Here is an 18,579-nt window from a genome sequence, read left to right as displayed (position 1 = left end):
GGAGAGAGAGGAGAGAGAGGAGAGAGAGGAGAGAGAGGAGGTCACCACCTCATTAATTTTGTATTTCTTTTCACACTATTGAGCAGAAAGCATTTCTCAAACTCAGTAATCTGGAAATAAGAAAAAGGAGTGGGTTACAAAAATCTACTTTATTCCTTCTCTCTTTGTAAATACATTTCAAATGAATGGTTCCATTTAGGAGAAGAGGTGAAGGAGCCCAAGGCTCACATTCTGACAAGCATTTCACAGCATTTCCCCCAGGGCTGTATGATCAGTAAGGCTTCACAGCATTACAAAGGCACAGAGAGTAGGGAAGCAACACCAAACAAAGAGCTAAGGAAATACAAGGCTTTGCATGCTATTCATTCATTCTTCAGTTTCAATTTATCTTCCATGCAGTTGCTCCTTAAGAGCCAATCTGCCTGATGATTGCTTTCAGTGAGTTTGAATTTACCACAGCTTTAAGTATAGAAACAACAGACAAAAAAAATCTGATAAACTACCAAGGAGAGAAAAACCACATCATTTAACAGAATGATCTCTGAGACCAGACATACATCTCTTCAATGAACTGTACCTCCCTGCCAGTCTTTAGATTTCTTTTGCACCAGTGGACAATGGTATCTTTACATGCTTCATTTCAAAGGTTCATTGAAAAATGCCACTAAAATTCCAGCTGATCTCAGCACCATTCCAAAAGTCAAATTCCACCTAGCTGGAGTTTGGATGCAGTTTTTTAAATGAGAAATTAAAACTTCAGACACAGGCCATCTTTTAAATCATTTATTTCAGTAGGAAAGATTTTTGAAACCTGTTCTTAAATTCAATTAAACTAGCTTATGCAAACACACAATTTTCACACACACACACACAGAGAACAAAGTATTAAAAAAGGTGAAGGAAGAGAGGCTTGAGGACAGCCAAACTGCACATCACTCAGAGAGATCATAGTGCAATCCCTCCATCCCGGGAATGCCTCAGCCAGCAGGGAACATTAAAAATGGCTTGTGTTTACTGCATGACACCTTGATCCCCCTTCCAGTGATGGCTGGTCCTTACAGGATTATTCTAAAACACATCTATGTTTCCTGGTGCTTCTCCCACTCCAGTTTTTGAATGGATACACTCCTGCACACAAGGAGCCAGAAGTGCCAGTAAACCAGGCACCCCAGAACCCTTTATTTCAACATTGAATTGATTTATACTGCTTGTCTGCTTTGCAGTTTCAGCTGTGAACAGCTTTGGAATGGTAAGAAATTACTTCAGCAAACACACATGAAGGCCAGAACCCACCCAAATAAAGAGAAATAATAATAGTCAAACACACAAAGGAAACAAAATATTTATGGTGGTTTTAGTCACTCAAGAGCAAGACCAGGCTAGCAGCCAGAACCGTGCCATGATCTGCAGGACTTGCATTTCATTACATTTTATACACCTTCTTTTCCTTAGCAACTCAGTAACTTGGAGAAAACTTGTCAGCTCAGCTCTGCAACAGCCAGAGCTACACCAAGTAATTTGTATTTTCTCTTCTGACTTTTCTGCTCTCTATGAGTATTCTTAGAAGAGCAAGATTAGTTTTCAAATTAGTCTTCCAACATCTGAATTTATAAAAAGACTATAGTAAAACTGCTGTGTTTTTATAAGGATATATTCCAGGAAAACAAATATTTACTTGCTTAAGAACAACACATTCTTTCTTTCATTTCCCCTTCCAAAGCTTCTGAAGTCTTTGCTGCTAAAACAGTCTCTAGCAGTTGTTTCAGTGAAGGACAGTGCTCCCTACACAGTGCTGGCACTAGAAATACAATACACAACACTGAGCTTTTGGGATATGAAGAATAAGATTTAGCCAAGCCTCCTCTTTCCCCAAACGGTTTTTTCCTGTGTTTATTTGTAACAAAAAGCTTGCAAGATAAATTGTCTCCTAAGAATGCTCCTCAGTGTTTACATCGAAGTGGGACAGACAAAAGCAAGCTCCTTTCTAATAATGTGAGCTCCTGAGTTCATGTGGTCTAGACCATGACTTGGACTATGCTCTTCATCCCCCCACTAAATCTACTCCAGAGACATACCAAAATAAAAATAAGTTAATTTTTAAGAGGTCTGAGCTACTTCTGATAAAAGCTGAACAAGCCCAAGCTACCAAAAACTTCTGCATTTTTTCCTATTTAAATACAGAAATAATACTAAAGCAACTCAAGCCACAGCTATTTTACACTGACCAAAACAAGTGACTGCTGCAGAAATGCAGTGGCTGTCAGGAATGTCACCCCTTGGAACACTGAGGACACAGCCTGCAAGTCTGCCACGGTGGGACTCACCACTAAAATAAAGGAATTGGTCTTTAAGTTCATAATAAGGCACTGACAGAAGTCCTGCTCCAATCCAAGCACTCACCCTCCTCTTCATGCACTACAAATCAGAATGATGGATTTTAAAAGTAGGGATAACCCTTTGCAAAGAATTCCATGGCCACTCATACAGATCCTTTTGATGGCAACTTTCCCAAGCCAAAGCACCTTGTGAGCAAGCTGCTTTTAGAGAAAAAATAAAGGAAAAGGCTAATATTAAAGAATAATACAAAAACTTTCACAGCTGTCTCCTCGCAGGATGAACAGACAATTCACTGATGTGATTTAGGAGCAGTCTTGGGGGTTTTATACAGCAGGCAGCACTAAGAGCTGGCCACAAATAAGGTTGGAACTCCTTGTGTTGGTGAGTTAGAATACCAAACAATTAAAATGGACAAGTAATGAAGAAAAAGGCCACTGACAGAGCCAGAAAGAAAAGCATCCCATTTTTTACTTTCATTTGGACAGTATTTGTTACAGTTAATCAAAACCATAAGATCAACTTGCCTTTTGTCAAAAGAGACCTCTGCTTCTCATGTGCCCCAGCAGCACAAAAACCTGCAACTGCTTCTGCTGGGAGAGAGAGCTTTGCAGTCACCATGTGTTATGTCTGATACCAATAGAGGAGGACTAGTGTTGAAAATACAGAAATGCAAATACAGGAGGCTGATGTTGCAAGAAGCATTAAATTTGATGAGTTTATTCCTAGTGATGAGTAGATAAGTAATAAAACCCTGCTGTGTTTTTTTATGCTTCCTTTTGTTTCCAATATGTTTTCCAATGTGCATGATTCTCTAAACATAATTTTAAAGCAGGGTACTAAAGCTCATTCATTAAGTATTTAGGTGACTCATTTAGTATTTGTAGTTTTAATGCCTATAATGTGCACCTAAATACTTATTGAATCATAACAGCTAGAGTAATATTCCTCTGGCATAAAACAGACATCTAAAATTAAAAAAGTGTCTGAGCTGAGCTATGTTTATTCAAACTACCAGAATGTTTTAAAAATAAAAGTTAAAAAAATTATTTGCTTTAAAGGGCGCTGGAATAGAAAACAGGTTTGAAAATCCTAGCCAAAAGTAGCAGAGATTAATTAGATAAAAGCTAACACTAAGCAGTGCAGTGTTATATATTTTTAATGCAATGCACCAATTTCATAAACCAGACATTCCCCGTTCCTTAGTCTTTCCCAAAAACTTTTAGTTTAGCTAAAAGGCTGGTTGTCAGTCAGTAGATAATTAATATTCATATCTGAAGTCTTGCTAGAAGAGCTACTCTAAATAATTTTTGCTCAAATACAGCCCAAATAAGGAATTGCAAGGGGCATCTTTAGCTTCAAAATCAAAATATTAAGGGTTAAAGTGACAAATGTTAGCTGAAGTGATTCAGCAGTTATTAACAAGATAAACAATTAGAGCAAAACATTAAAAAAGAAAATTAAACTGCCAACTGTCTGAAGCAGTCTGGATGACAGCCTTACCTGAACACCATGAGCTCGCTGCTCTCCTTGTTCTCTCAGCAATACTTTCAGTTATTTAACTTTTTTAACTCCTTTTTTTTTTTTAATAAAAAAGAGCATTAGTACGTTCTTTACAGTGTGTCATTTAACTTGGCTGAGTCTTTCCACAGCTGAGCTGAGGCAGCTTTCCCTGAAGGAGCCAACCCAGCACCTCTTTCTGAGCACCATTTAGCTCAAGCTCTAGAAATGTCAGTGTTTGTGTAGGACTACGTGGCCACAAACAAAGGGAAAGTACTCAACTACTCACTGTGACAAGTGCCAAAAATACTCCCTGTGTTGTCATTACTCACTCCAGTTATTCTGGTTACACATTGAAAGAAACTCCTCCCATAGTATTCAATCTCTCCCACAAAACCCCAGTAGATCTGAGGGCAGAAAAAAAGGAAAAGTAGGAGGCCCAAGGACAATGCAAGCTGGTAACAGCAATTCATTAAAGGATAATTTGTGAATTCTTTCCCCCACCATCCTCCTACCATAAAAACCTAACTGAAAACAGCTGGGAAAATGCAAAAATCCAGTGATAAATGACACGTCCTGACCTGGCTCTGTCCTTAGCAAAGCTGAGGGCTGTCAGGCTTTGGCTCCCAGTTGTATGTTTCCTTTCACTAACAAAAGAACAGACACAGTTATGCTGCAATGAACCTAGAATAGCTTATTTAAAAATTCAAAATCCACAGGCTATTATCCACAATGCTTAAAAGAAGGGGGAACAAATTGTTAAAAAAAAAAACCCCAAACAAACACTTAGTCATTGAGAAGAAACACACATTAGGTAAGTCTGAAAACAGAAAAAAAAACAAACTCAAGTTGTGCAAAGTCAACTAAAGTAACACTGCTGGCTGTCAGGATGTTGCCTTTACTATGCACACAAAGTGGGTAAACCTGGGAGATGTGTGAATTGCAGAGGGATTCAGCACAAGCAACACCTTCCCAAAATTCATGACTTCAGAACAGACTTCATCACCTATATAAACAAACAGCAACAAAAGAACTGCAAGGGCAGCCAAATTCTCATAGTCCTCGTGGTGTAATTCCAACAGAAGCATCCTCCTTCTGTTTCTACCAAGAGCCAAGTCAGAACAATTCTTGGAAACATAAACCACCCTATTACCTTTTACATTACCCAGTGGTTGGGGTTTTTGTGTTTTGTTTTGTTTACTGTGAGACTGGATTACCCTTCTTTTTGCCTGCCAGAAATCAAATATTAATCATTTCCACTACATGATTAATTTGACTCTGGAAAAAATCCCCTCAAATGTAAATTTATAGGCTTCTACTCAGATGCAATAAACAAACTATACATTTTCAAAATAACAACTACTAGTAGAAACCTTTATTAGATAGTCAGAGAACTCTGAAACAGACTGGTAGGTAGCTTGTTTCTGTTTAAAAAGGAGAATTCATGGTGGAATCTGCAAACATATTTACGGTCACTAAACCACAATGTCAATGGAACAGTTACTATTTTACAGACTTCAAAGCTCCAATATCAGAGTCATATTTTGGACAATGTTTCCTTGCTTTACAAAGATCATATTTCTGAAGATTAAAGAAAGACCAATCATCCAGGAAACTAGGTGACGTCAAGGAAACCCCAATAAAGCAAGAATCAAAGTCTTAAGCATCAAACACACACATAAAGCACAGCTCCCTTTTTACAACCATTATGATTTTCTCTGTGAGTAATTTCAGTGACCACGAATGATTCCTGTCAAGCATGGAATTTTGATGGCCCCACACCTTTTCTCTCCTTAGGTTATCCTACCTTCTAATAAATTAGTTAATTGCCTGAAGATCAAGAGAGCCTCTGTATGCAAGGTCTGCTTTAGGCCATGTTATCAACACCACACAACGTCAACTACTTTGACCGAGACGAGACAGATACTAAAATCAATTATTGCCAAATGAGAACATGAAAGCTTGAAATTGTGCCTCTATCTTTTTAAAATGTCCATCTGAAGTGATATTATGAAACACCACATACTAACAGTGGTCCCTAACTGATAATTAGCAGATACCCAAAGTCAAACATCTCAGTGAGCTGTACCCAGGTGTTGGTGTTTTGTCATTCAGCTTTTCTGTGCAGGACAGTCACAGGCACAGAAACACATGGGATGAAAACACTCAGTTCTGACCCAACAGTGCTTTCAGTTTTGTCTCGTACACACACCCCCCCTGACTGCCCCAAACATGTGTTTTTCACCAGGAATTAGGGCTAAACGTACCAAACTGATTTTTGGCTCAGCTCCATGCCCCTGTTGGAGTGTGGCTCCCATACAGGACCAAGGTTTGCAAGCTCAGTGCTGCTCTGAACTTGCAGTTGTGTTACATTTCTTACAGGTCTGAGAGAAATAACACTGCTCCAGGACGTGTGCCTGGGACAAGCTCCCCTCCAGGACTCCTGGGATGGCCTAAACAACATCTCCAGAACATGTAGTACCTTTTACCTGGTTCATACACAGCTTTTGATACAACTCTTAAATACCAGTTTACCTGTTTTCTTAAGAATGCCTAAAAAGGTGAGTTATTTTCAAAATTAGTATAAAGTTAAAAGAAACTCAAAACTAGCTACAATCTATTTAACTCAAGCACAGCACCGCCAGAAGTTTCACACACACTATTTGGTGTTTCATGTTGGTTTTCCTTTCACTCTTTAAGGCAGTGGTTTTCACAGGTCAGTTCTCAGAACATAATGAAGCATGGTCCATGGCAATTCATGTTGCAACTCCATTTTTAATTTGGGGGACTCCACTCCCCAACCTTTAGAGGTTTTGTTCAGGGCTCCAGAGTTCAGAGATTGAGTTGACAGGTTCTGTTCTGGCACAGAATATAGCTGGCACATTTTTCATTAGGACCTTGTTCTCAATTATGAGATGGTTCAAATTGTCCTTTTTTATTGTTCTGAATTTGCTTGTTATTCAAAGGTCATCAAGTTGGCAGGAACCTGAAAACAAAAACATGAATGATAGAAGAATTTACTTCAGGTAGTAGCTACTTGCATTCAACTATTTCACAGACTAGACACCTTGTTGAAATGCACATCATTCTGTCTTCAAAAAAGAGGGAGAAAGAATGTAACTATCATCCAGCAGGAAAAATATATTTAGAGCTACAGAAACCCCAGGTATATAAAAAATGTTCAACTCCTGTGAAGGTTACAATTTTCTTAGATGGCTGTAGAACTTCTTAATTTTGATGACATTTAAGATTTGTCATCAAAACAACCTTAACATGATAAATCTCAGCTCTGCTAGACAAGGAGAACCCTCTCACCTCAGCCCCAGCTAGACAATTCTTGGCCCATCAGTGATTGCTGTAGATCCCTTAGTCTTTTTAAGACGAATTTTAAAAAAATTGAGGCATAAACACTTGCTTGGGTTTTTCCCACAGCAAACCTGAATGCCCATTGCAGATATCACTCCCCTTCATGAAGATTATTGCAATATATTAGTTTATATCCCCATCTTCCCTCCATCAGGAATCTGTCTGACACCAACATCTCTCATTTAGTCAGGATATTAAAGAGCCACCAGATTCCTGACAACTGTCAATAAATAGTTTGGTCAGATATGAATCAAGCATTTCTTGTAGAAGCAAGAATGCTCAACTGGGCTGAAGCTGCACCATTAAAATCACAAATAGTATTTATTAAAATAGTTCTTACTATTATTCAGCTATTACTATTAAACAGACTAGGTGTTTATATTCCATTGAAAACACATTTGAACATCCAATTTTTCTAAGGCAGTTACACTGTTAACAGTAATAAACAGTATTGCCAACCCTTACTGAACCAGAGCTGTCTTTAGAGGACAGTTTTTCACCACTTACTTGCAAACTCTGCGACTATTTGCTACCTTCCCCACTTTCTCCAGCCAGGAACACAATTCCTCTCCTTTGCACTGTCTCAAATACCTTCACAGGAGCTTCTGCAACCCTCCTTACTTCTTAAGATCTCTCTCAAAAGCAGAATTGAACAAGAAAGCACAGAAGGATCAGGAAAAGCCTTTTTGTTTCCCCTTGAAATTCAGTAAGATTTCTGCTCTGGGAACTCCATAAACAAATGGGCAAAGAGAACGAAGAGTTCAGGGAGACAAAGTAACTTAAAAAGGATTTTGTTGGTGAAAAAGGTCAGTAAGAATTTATACAACAACTGCATTTTATAGGCGTTGGAGTCTTATCTTCCTTTTTGATTAACAGAAAATGCTACTTTTGCTTTCAAAGACTGGAAAATGTACCAAGGGCTGAACTACTTTCTGTACATTTTAGGAATACAAAATACATACACAGCAGAAAATATGTATGCCCATGACCTGAAAAAAGGCACTTCAGGAGAGTTATCTGGAGTTGATATTGAATGCTGCAGTTTACAGCTTGTTATATAACTGTGCAATAGCCTTTTTCAAATGGGCAAGACAAAAATACTGCACTCAGATATTTCAGAGCATTCCTTGCATTTCCCCACTTGCTTTAAATTAGTCTCAAGGTAGCCCCAAATCTTTCCTCATTACTCCAGAAGCTCTGAGGACTTGTTTGCAAAGGGCCAAACAGAAAAGCTAAGGCAAATCTATCAACATGTGAAAGGGGTGGAGAGGCTGCTCAGGGAACACACAGAGCCCTCAGTGACAGCTTGGTCACCCTGAAGATCCATCACTTCTGAGCTCCTAAAAAACATTCTTTTTCACTGCCTTGCTCTCACCTGTTGTCTGTTGCTTTGGCAGGCAGCACTCAGGTGTTTAAACCAGAGCATTGCATTCATTCTGTTCCCAGCTTGAAATTTATATGAATTTCCTAAGAAAGAGAAAAAAAATTATAAAGAAACATAAACAGTGCTCCTTTTTAAACACTTAAATCCTACCCATATTCAAGTACCTCTAAATTGAAATTTTATGGGAAGATTTACTAATAGAGGGTCCATATAACTTTACACTTTGTCTGGAATAGGTGCAATTGCTTGACCTATTGAAGAGAAGTTTCAGCTTGCCTCTTCCTTTCCAACATTCTAGATAATGCCTGTCTCAACTAGGAAAGAACAAAATATCCCTTAAAACAGAGGTGGTTTTGTTCACTGCCATTACTGTAACTGGTTTATAATATCATGATTTTTTTTAACAAAGTGCAAAGTATCACTGAAATGCACCCTGGAAAGCTACATTTGAAAATATCTGAAAATCACTCCTAAATGTATTGATACATTTCAGACCAGTATTTTCAGTGGCTGGAGTTTCACAGAGCTTGTTTGGGTTCAGGAAGGTCAAGTATTACAAAAACATTTCAGATTGCTGTAGCAGAGTTTAAGCTGACAAGCACTCACAATTTATACTTCAAATCAGCAGTGCTAGGAGAGATATTTGGAAATAAAATGTACTAAGACCTGAAGCAGACAAAGCAATAAATAATTTTAAGCTCCTTTATCAGAACTTCTAATAATGTTCTTTCTGCACAATTTGCAGTGCTATGGAAAAATAACATTTTCTTCAGAGTTTCAGCTGAAAGCAGCCACTGTGTTGGAGTAATGGACATCCACAGGCTTCTTCACATCACAGTCAGGATCTCTGAGGGGCTTTTTCCTGGTAATAGCACCACATTTGAACAGATGGTTTGGGTTTTGGTTTTCACTTGGAGAGAAGGGACTGCTCAAGCAGCTAGTCTTTGCTGAATCTTTTTTTTTTTTATTGTTACTTAGATTCCACACATGTAAAAATGCCTCTAAGTGTTTTAAATATACTTTAAAAGAATACAGATGAATACTTCCAATTAAAATCACATCTGGGGTTGTCAAGAGTTTGGAGAGTTCTTATAACTCAATTAAGACCGTAAGGATTCTCCATGGGCTGTTGCTCCCACAGCATTCTAAAGGAGAAGATGACATGTTGGAGAGAGCTGAAACTGGAAGGATACCACCTTTCACCTGATGGTTTAGTGGCTGACAAATGACCTCAGCAAAGAAAATGTTTATTCTGTGCACTGCTTACCCTTCTCAGAATCGGTCAATAAGAAGAGATCTGGATGCTCAGGGTCATCTGCCATCATCACCATCCAGCCCACCACTGAGACACTCTTACTTGGTGTGGATTTGAACTGGAAACACAAACAGGGATGAAAATGGAATTAAAACAAGAGGCCAGATCTGCCCAGAAAAGCACCCAGCAGGGCACTTCCTCTCACTGTTAAAGAGTGGGTAACTTCAAACAAAGCAGAGCACTTCACAAGATTAAGAAAATTAACAAAGGTTATATGAAATTAGTGCAAACAGAACTTCAGACAAGATATTCAAAACAAAAGGAATATCACAATCTGCAAAAGCTTGTTAGACATCTAATCTGCACTGCATGATTACAGCAGCATTCCTCACCACATTAGTTCACATTTCAATGTACAGTATAGTTCTAAAGCATATTAATAAATGCAAAACTATTCCCTCCACTGTTCACAAACAGAAGACTTGAACTTGCCTGCTGTAACTATTCACAGTTAGCATGCAGTAATTATTACAGCACTCTGTAATTACACATAACATGAGTCCTGGGGACAAGACAACACAACTGTGTAATTAAAAATGATGATCTGATGAAATAAATGGATGAAGTGAGGATGTAAATTCAATAAACAAGTGCCCAGAAATGAGCAGTCATGCTCATTTATCAACAAGATGCTCAAAATGATGGTGTTTTCCTGCTCCAGCTGTTATTCATGGACTGACAGGTAACTTAGGCCTAAGCACAATACTTGTCTTTGCTACACCAGTCCCATTCCTGACAACTCCCTGACCTCACTGTTTTTCATTCACCTGGTCACAGTATATTTTCTTCTCATGCCTCTCTCAGTCCCAGGCTCTACTCACCCATTCAATCCAACTTATCTCTAAAACATAAGCCTCTTTTCTCCCTGACCTTCTTTTTACCTTTTAGTAGACCCACCCAATTCACTTCTCCTTGCTTGCTGAGGCAGTCCCATCCACACCCCAGCTCCCAATTCATTCAGTTTCTCTCATGTCTTTGGCTGCCAGCTCTCCTCTTCCCATGTTCTTGGGTCCAACAGAGACTCCTCCATCAATCCCTGCACTCTCACCCTCTGCAGTGCTCTACCCAACTTCTCTGCCCAGAAAGTCTAATTCTGGTGTATGCTCTCCTCATCAGATGCATCCTCCTCCTATCCTGTGAATTCCCATTCCAACCTCTTTTTTAACACATCAATTTTGATGTGTCTTTAATTGAATTATTAGAAAAAATAAAACATCCTTGAGATTGTTGTGGCTTGAAGTCATTAAAAGTAATCTATAGCTCTAAAATACTTTTATTTTTCTTGTTAATGTGTCGTGTCAACCCACTACATAATGCCATAAGGCAGATGCACAACACTAAGCATCAAGTTACTTTTGATTATTTTAGAATTCCTGCTTTAGTATTACAATCCTGGAACTCTGGTTCAGCCAAGGAAAGAGTTATTGGTAATAAGTTTGAAGGTAACATGAGCAAAGTAAGAGTTTATAAGAATGTTCTCTGCATGGGAATACAGTTGCTTTATAAATAAAATCCCACAGCAAGTCTAATGTCAGTTATTCTAATCTCTGCCACAGATTAACTGAAGACCTGGAAGGTCACAGAATCATCACAAAATTACAGAATGTTTTGGGTTGGAAGGGACATTAAGGATCATCTCATTCAATCCCTCTGCCACAGGCAGGGACACCTTTCTCTAGACCAGGTTGCTCCAAGCCCTGTCTAACCTGGCCTTGAACACTTCCAGGGATGGGGCAGCCACAGCTGCTCTGGGCACCCTGTGCCAGGGCCTCACCACCCCCACAGGGAGGAATTTCTCCCTAATGTCCCATCTAACCCTGTGAAGCCATTGTCTAGGTAAGATTATCTGTCTGGGACCTGCACAACTGGCTGCATTTTAAACCCTAGTTTAAAATCCATTAGAACTCGGAATGAACAAATGTTAGAACAGAAGGTGAAAGAAAAGTTATTTAAACCAAGTTCAAAATAGTTTAAGAGTCCAGGCTCTTTGTATACACACACTAAAGTTAAGTAACTCACAGAGTTACCGATGTGGTAAAGCCTCCAAAGAGGAGCAGGTAAATTATAAAACTCTATCAGATAAGATTTCATTACAGTGAGGGCTGTAACTCCTATTCAAACAGAAACTGAAATTTCTTTGAGAAAGGATTAAGTAATGTCAGTCTGAAGTAAAAATTATGGCATTTTATCTGAAAGAAGTAATAAAGACAAGGAAAGAAAATAAAGTTAAGGATACAGCTCATGATTCTTTCAAAAAAAGGAAGTGTATATAAAAGATTTGTTATGGATTCACTGACAACACTGCCTCAAAAAGTATGGTGACACAATTTAACACTCAAAATGCAAAATGTAAACTTTCAAGTAGTCCTAAAGCATTAACGGGTCTTTTTCAAAGAGATGGAAATTTGAGACACAAAGCAGTTTTAATGGATTATAGATCAAAATGTACCTTTTGAACAACACTCATTTCTAGAGTTTCATAGGAACAGCACATTGGGCTTTCCTATCTTAGTTGTATATCCCAACAGGTATCCAGAATGTGACACTGCCATGCAATCCAAACTGCTAGAGCTCCTTGCCTTTTCTTTTCACTCCAAACCATCAGTTAATCATGGTGCTTCTCCATAAAATGAAAAGCTCCACACAAGGAAAGTGTTTCCTGCCAGCATCAATCCGTCATCTCTAGAAACACATGTCAGCCTTCCATCCCTGTGCTCAGCTGGATTTGTATTCCATGTTTACACAGTCCCCAGGGCAGCTCATTCTCTGCTGATGCACAGAGCCTTGCTAACAGCAAGTCTGCTTTGTTAACATGAAGGGAATGAAAGCTTCATTGTAATTTAATGTTCCTGGTTCCTATTTGCTTTTTGTAATACAGGCCACTGGAATGACTCTTATTATACACATGGAAAACTGCACAGCTCTGGCACTAGGCTTCACATACTTGATTTTTGCTGTTGTTGTTTTTGTTCTGAGCTCAAAGGCTTTTACAAGTATATCTTTGAATCAAAAACTCTGAATTAATATGTGAACAGACTTTTCACTCCAACATTTGGCACCTACAAATCTCTTCCTCCACATCTCCTGTTGAGATTCTACAGATTTATAATATTCAAATAATTTTGTTGGTGGCTGAACATCCTTCCCAGAATGACAGCATTCTTCATCAGGGTATTTCAGTCAAAGTGCCTGAGCCACAATTACCAGGTTTTCTACCCCACAAATAAATCAATCTAATTTTGATTATAGCATGCAATGGAAGGCTTAGAACTAACCAGGGTTTGTGCTCAAGCATGAAGCATAAAAGTCTCTGTTGCTTTTCAAGCACCTACAAACACAGAAAAATCTCTCATGCATGCTATGTTGTCACAGAAATTGGCAAGGCTCTCAGTCCAATCACTATAAACAGTTATTTTACAGGTTTATTCACATTTTTCAAAGTGCTTATTTGAAATCTAAGTTCAAGGGGCTATTCTTACTGTTGCCCCTTTCTAAATGTGCATAAGTGCTGCAGTTTTTCACTCTCTGAGTTCCATTTCAGCATACAAGATAAAACCATTGTCCACACATTCCTCTCAGATTGTGCTGCACTACATTTCTGGGCTCTCAAGTTCACATGCTTATTTATAGACAATTCTCCATTACTGCATTAATAATTGAAACCTGTTCACTATTTAAACTCAATGCTGATTTTATGTTGTTACTCTTAGGAGATGCAGCATACAATACTGGATGCACTCCTTGGCCTTTGACCACAGGCAGGAGAAGAGCTGGCTTGTCTGTGTCTAAAAGGGAGGGGATTTCTTGCCCCTTTTGCTGAAATTACTCTGGGATTTTTATGAGGTAATTTTCCAAAGAGGCTGGCTATTATAAGCCTGGAAGAGCTTTGAGTGTCGATGCATTCCAAGCTGCCTGGAGCAATTGCAGCAGCAGAATGGTCAAAAGCATGCCTGTAATCAAGACACGTTTACCATGAGAGCTCCAGCCAGGAAACTTTATATAGCAGACTGAGCCTTTTGTTGCCAGCGTTCCTTTCCATGTCACAGAGGGCTTGAGAAAGGAAGCAGAAAAGACAGATGTTTAAATGGCTCCAGAAGATGCCTGGAATATTTTGCTGAGGTAAATCTCCAATGTATCAAACTCTGAAAAAGAAACCTGCTTCAAAGTAGATGGCATCATCCTTTTTATCTGGTAAGTAAACAATCCCAAAGCCTAAACCTAGCCTTGGATCTCCTCATTTTGCAGAGTGAACCTCCTGGGAATATCACTGGACAGTATGTGGAGCATTTACTCATGCTCTAGCTATCTAGGGATGATTGACTCTCTGCAGTTCATTCTCTCCTGATTAACTTTTCCTGAAAATGCAACCAAACGTGAACTGAAGCATGACCCTTGACAAGTCATCTCCACAGACTCCAGAACCAAAGCAGAGGCTCTGTACAATACATAGTGAAATGGATGGAAACCTAAGCCATCAATAGCCATCAAGGTACAACACAGGCAGGGCAGCTGAACAAGTTACTGACCCCCTATTATTAGCCTGTTTAATGAACTGGAATCCATCAACCAACCCCTCTGTCTCAGCAGCAGTTACCAGGTTTCCCATCCTAATTTCAACACAATGGTCATGCCCTGTGATATAGCAACCTCTGAAGCAGAGGTTTGCTGTGACTACTCACTGCCAACTATTTGTTTAAATAAAAGACAACCCAAACTGTAGTAAATAGTTATTACAATAGATAAACCTCAACTGCACCTGGGAAACCAAATCAGAGACTGAACTCCACAAGAGGCTTGGCATCCACAAAAAGAAACAGAGCCTGTCTGCTGCCCCAAAAAGCTGAAAGCAAGACATGAGCTGTGTACAGCCACTTCCAAGGCTGTGCTGGACAGTTCAGCCCAACGTCATAGAGCCAACTATCAAAAAGGAATTAATGTTCTTCAGCAGTCATTGCTTTTGACTATGACTCCTCTTCCTCCTTTTCCTGGGAATTGCCTTGCTCAAACTCCTCTCAGTATCTGCAAGCCACAAGGCTGGTAGGCTCTAGATGGGAAATCCTGCAAGCACCCTGGAACCCAACACCTCCTCACCTCTCTCTGCAAACTCCCTCAGTGGTTTGCTGGAACAACAAGCCACTTTTTTTTCCCTTGGACAAAGAAACACGAGCACACAAGCATGTGAGACAGATTTTGGCTTCTCAAGCCTCTGTTGACCAGCAGTCTAGATGTTGTAGGTGTCACAACATTATCAGTGACTTGGGGAATATCAGAAGTCAATTCAAGAGGTTTAGAAAATAATCTCTGAAAGAGCACTGTAAATGGATGTGACTGTATTTCCAGGCAAAGCAAAGGCTTTTGCATGAACAGAGACTCAGAAGGATCAGGTACCAGACTGTTTACCTTTTTCCTTCATTTACTTTTGCTAAAGAAAGGGCAAGACTATTTAAATTATTGAAATTGTTATTCTGAAGAAATGAGTAAGCAACACGAATTTAATATACTTAATTTTCAATCAATACCATTCCTTGCTAACCATTTTTTTCAAATTCTCTAAACCTGCATACTATTTAGATTGTTTCAAAATGCTAACACAGAAGAGTGAAAAAGCTTCTGAATAAATAGATACAAGTCTGGTAAAGTCCTCCATAGTTTTGTAAAGAACGGCGAACCAGGGAGCCTTACAAATACACATTCTATTCCTAAAAGAAAACAAAATGCAATTTTGGCACAAAGCCTGAAGGAATCACAGCAGTAACAGGAACACAAAGTCTGACATTACCACAAAAATTTATTTTCCATTTCTCAGTGTTTCCAGAAAAAATAGGCAACTAGCTGTGAGTGACATAATGCCAGTAAAAGTTCTCTCCTGGTTCCTTCTTTTTTTTAATACTTTGCATTTCTACTCATAAGAGCTTACAAGTCTGCTCTTTCCTTTTAATGAGGTGGAATCCTTCCCTAAAGTTTTCACTGAAGCCAGAAACAAATGCATCCAAACACACACACTTCTCCCAAGACATCTAGAAGACAGAAGGGTTGGCTAATGAACCTTCAGCCTGAAGGTTCAAATTAAGTAGGATCAGTTTGAATCTTACCTAAGCAAAGCTAGTAGGGGTAGATGGCCAAGAAACCACATAAACAGTCCTGAAAGTAATGAATATTAGAATACTGTTTCCTAATGAACTTCCAATAAAAAGTGGAAAATAATCTCTTAGATTAAGGGAACTTTATACACAAACTTTCCACACAGAAGCTTCAAATATCCAGGAGCCTGCAAACCAGAAATGTTTAGCTTCAAATCTCCACCCTCTGCCTAACATAGAAATGTTAGGATAAGAAAAAAGCATTTTGTATCCAAGTCCCCTTTACGAGGATTCCAAAAGCAGAACTCAGTCTGCAAAATTCCATAAACTCTATGCAAAGCAAGTGTTCTACAGTGACAATTGGCATAAATTAACCTGAAACACCTACCAAGGCAACCAAGTAATGATTCTGAGTAGTGAATGAACTCAGATTCAAGTGTCTCAAATTTTACCCAGTTTCTTAAGAGAATCATTACAATTCACTAGGGACATCAAACAAAACAATGCACACCTTAACATCCATACAGAAAATCCTCTTGCTCCTTCCCCACACAAGCAAAGCATTTTTAGCTTCTTTCAGATCAAGCTGCAACAAATAAAAGGAACCCGAGCATCATCTGCCACTGCAGCTCTCTGCTGAGCAGATGAAGTGTTTGGTACTCCACTGCAGTTAATGGTTTACAGGATTAAACAGAAAAATCAAATGGTCTAATTTTACCACATAGATGAAATCAGTGCATGTTTAATTGTTCTGTCTTGTGACTGCTCAATTTTTCCTCATCAGTGCTTGTTTGGATTTCAAACCATGACAAACTGCTGCAAGACTGAAATCATCCAAAGACAGAGCTTTGAAAATGGACAGACCAAAGACATAGCTCCTCTCCTAAAAGGCCAGCAAAGTCAGAGACACACGGCAGATGCAAAGCAGATGTTTTTGGTGTAGCATACAAATGTAAATGATATTTCCCTGGGGTATATCCATATGAGGTGACTGACTGACTGGGACACAGGATAGTGCTGACTAAAAATCAGGCAAGGCATGAAGTACTCTCAGTGTTTACATCAGGAAATCACATTTTAGTTTTGGCAGGTGATACTGGAACATGCCTGGTTTACATACATGTTTTCTCTCTGTAGCCTTCAGGGATTTTGCAGCGTAGTAGAAGAGTTGGGTTCCACACAGTGCTACCCAGTATTTTGTCCAAGATGCTACCTGCAGAAAAAACAAACAAATAAACCCAAAAGTGCAATTGGTAAGTGAAATGCTTCATAACATTGAGCTGTGAAAGAGGAGGCACCATCCTGCAAGAACATGAGAGCAATGACTGTCCAGCCAAGCATCAGCCACGTTTCCAAAGCTGCTGTTTGTTACTCATGCAGGCCTATGAATGCAGGAAAACTCCAGAAAGCAGAAAGATCATGTGCCTTTCCTCTCTAATCTGAGAAAAATGTTCTGCATCTTGCTCTATACTTCCTGCAATCCCTACAGAACATTTTGTGGATTCAGAGTACATCTGTCCCTTTCCTTTTCCATCTCAGGTGCTGCCATAAGGTATCCCCCATTGTCCTGAATATGTATTTTGATTTATAATTATTCATCAAGTATTTGCAATGCAAATGCTAAGAGTTGTCATCTATTGACAGATTGCTGGGATTTACCTAGTGTTAAGGAAGACAAAACATGATTCTCTCCATTTTAAAGTCATCTGTAACTGTAGAAAATTTTATGCAGCATCCTCTTCTCTTCTACTTTCTAGATTATGTGTATAGCCTTACAAATTGAATAAATGCACCAAACAGAAGGATTGAAACTCTGGCAATGACCCTAAATCTTAATCAGCAAGGCAGAGGAGATCTCGGACACTTGAACTAGTTGCTCAATGGCCATTCTGTGCTTATAACTGGGCAAAGGAAGAAGGTGAGAAAATTATTTTATTTAAAAAAAAAAAATCTTACTGTAGGTTTTTTGCCTTCTTTCAGCAAAGTCTTCCTCCTGAGAACACCTTGAATAGTAACTGCTCCTGGATACAAATGAACAGCCAAATCTTCAGATTCTAGGGAGCTGAAAGGAGCATGTGAAGAGTTGTGTGAAAAAATACTTTTCCTAAAGTAGTCTTCCAACCATTACCAAAAACTAATGCAAATACCTTTATTGTAATTTGAAAAAGTCAACTTTCTATTGATTTGACTTCATGTGGACAATGACTTTGGCCGTTACAAGGAATTGCTGTTGTGGAATTAACACTCGCAAGCAAAAGTGATCAGAAAAATTAATTAGCCAAGCAGGTAATCCTTAATTAAAAAATTAAAACTCAAAACACGACTGAAAGACAAGAAAAATTAATTTAAAAAAGTAAACATTTGAAGTACATTGCTGTATGTGTTAAACCTCTCCTTCAGCCCTGGCAGGAAAGATTTGACTCTTTTTTGGTTAGAAACACCAGAACCATTAGCACATCAAAACCAAAGCACAGCTCAAACATGCACAATCCTTAAAATATCCAAAAGCAAGGAGAGTGGGAGGGAGCAGGAATAAAGAGTAGAAACCCAAACCACAGCTTTAAGGTGTTTTAATGCAACTGGTGCTCTACTGATCATCT

The 18,579-nt window shown here is 38.9% G+C and overlaps 1 protein-coding gene across 6 annotated transcripts in view; it reads right to left on the bottom strand.

Annotated features, from left to right (window-relative positions):
* Positions 1–768: 768 nt before the first annotated feature.
* RALGPS2 (Ral GEF with PH domain and SH3 binding motif 2) overlaps positions 769–18,579 on the bottom strand; it is a 114,913-nt gene continuing 97,102 nt past the window's right edge. For all 6 annotated transcript variants that reach the window (XM_059854626.1, XM_059854628.1, XM_059854627.1 and 3 more), the window contains 5 exons: positions 17,936–18,041; positions 17,100–17,192; positions 9,852–9,957; positions 8,576–8,667; positions 769–6,820 (listed from right to left, as the gene is read on the bottom strand). In XM_059854626.1, the coding sequence (XP_059710609.1) occupies positions 6,791–6,820; positions 8,576–8,667; positions 9,852–9,957; positions 17,100–17,192; positions 17,936–18,041 (427 nt within the window). In that variant the 3' untranslated portion in view covers positions 769–6,790. The remainder of the gene's footprint in view (positions 6,821–8,575; positions 8,668–9,851; positions 9,958–17,099; positions 17,193–17,935; positions 18,042–18,579) is intronic.

The sequence above is a fragment of the Haemorhous mexicanus genome, chromosome 9 (genome assembly GCF_027477595.1).
Source record: "Haemorhous mexicanus isolate bHaeMex1 chromosome 9, bHaeMex1.pri, whole genome shotgun sequence".
Classification (NCBI taxonomy): domain Eukaryota; kingdom Metazoa; phylum Chordata; class Aves; order Passeriformes; family Fringillidae; genus Haemorhous; species Haemorhous mexicanus.
This window is presented reverse-complemented; position numbering and strand designations above follow the sequence as displayed.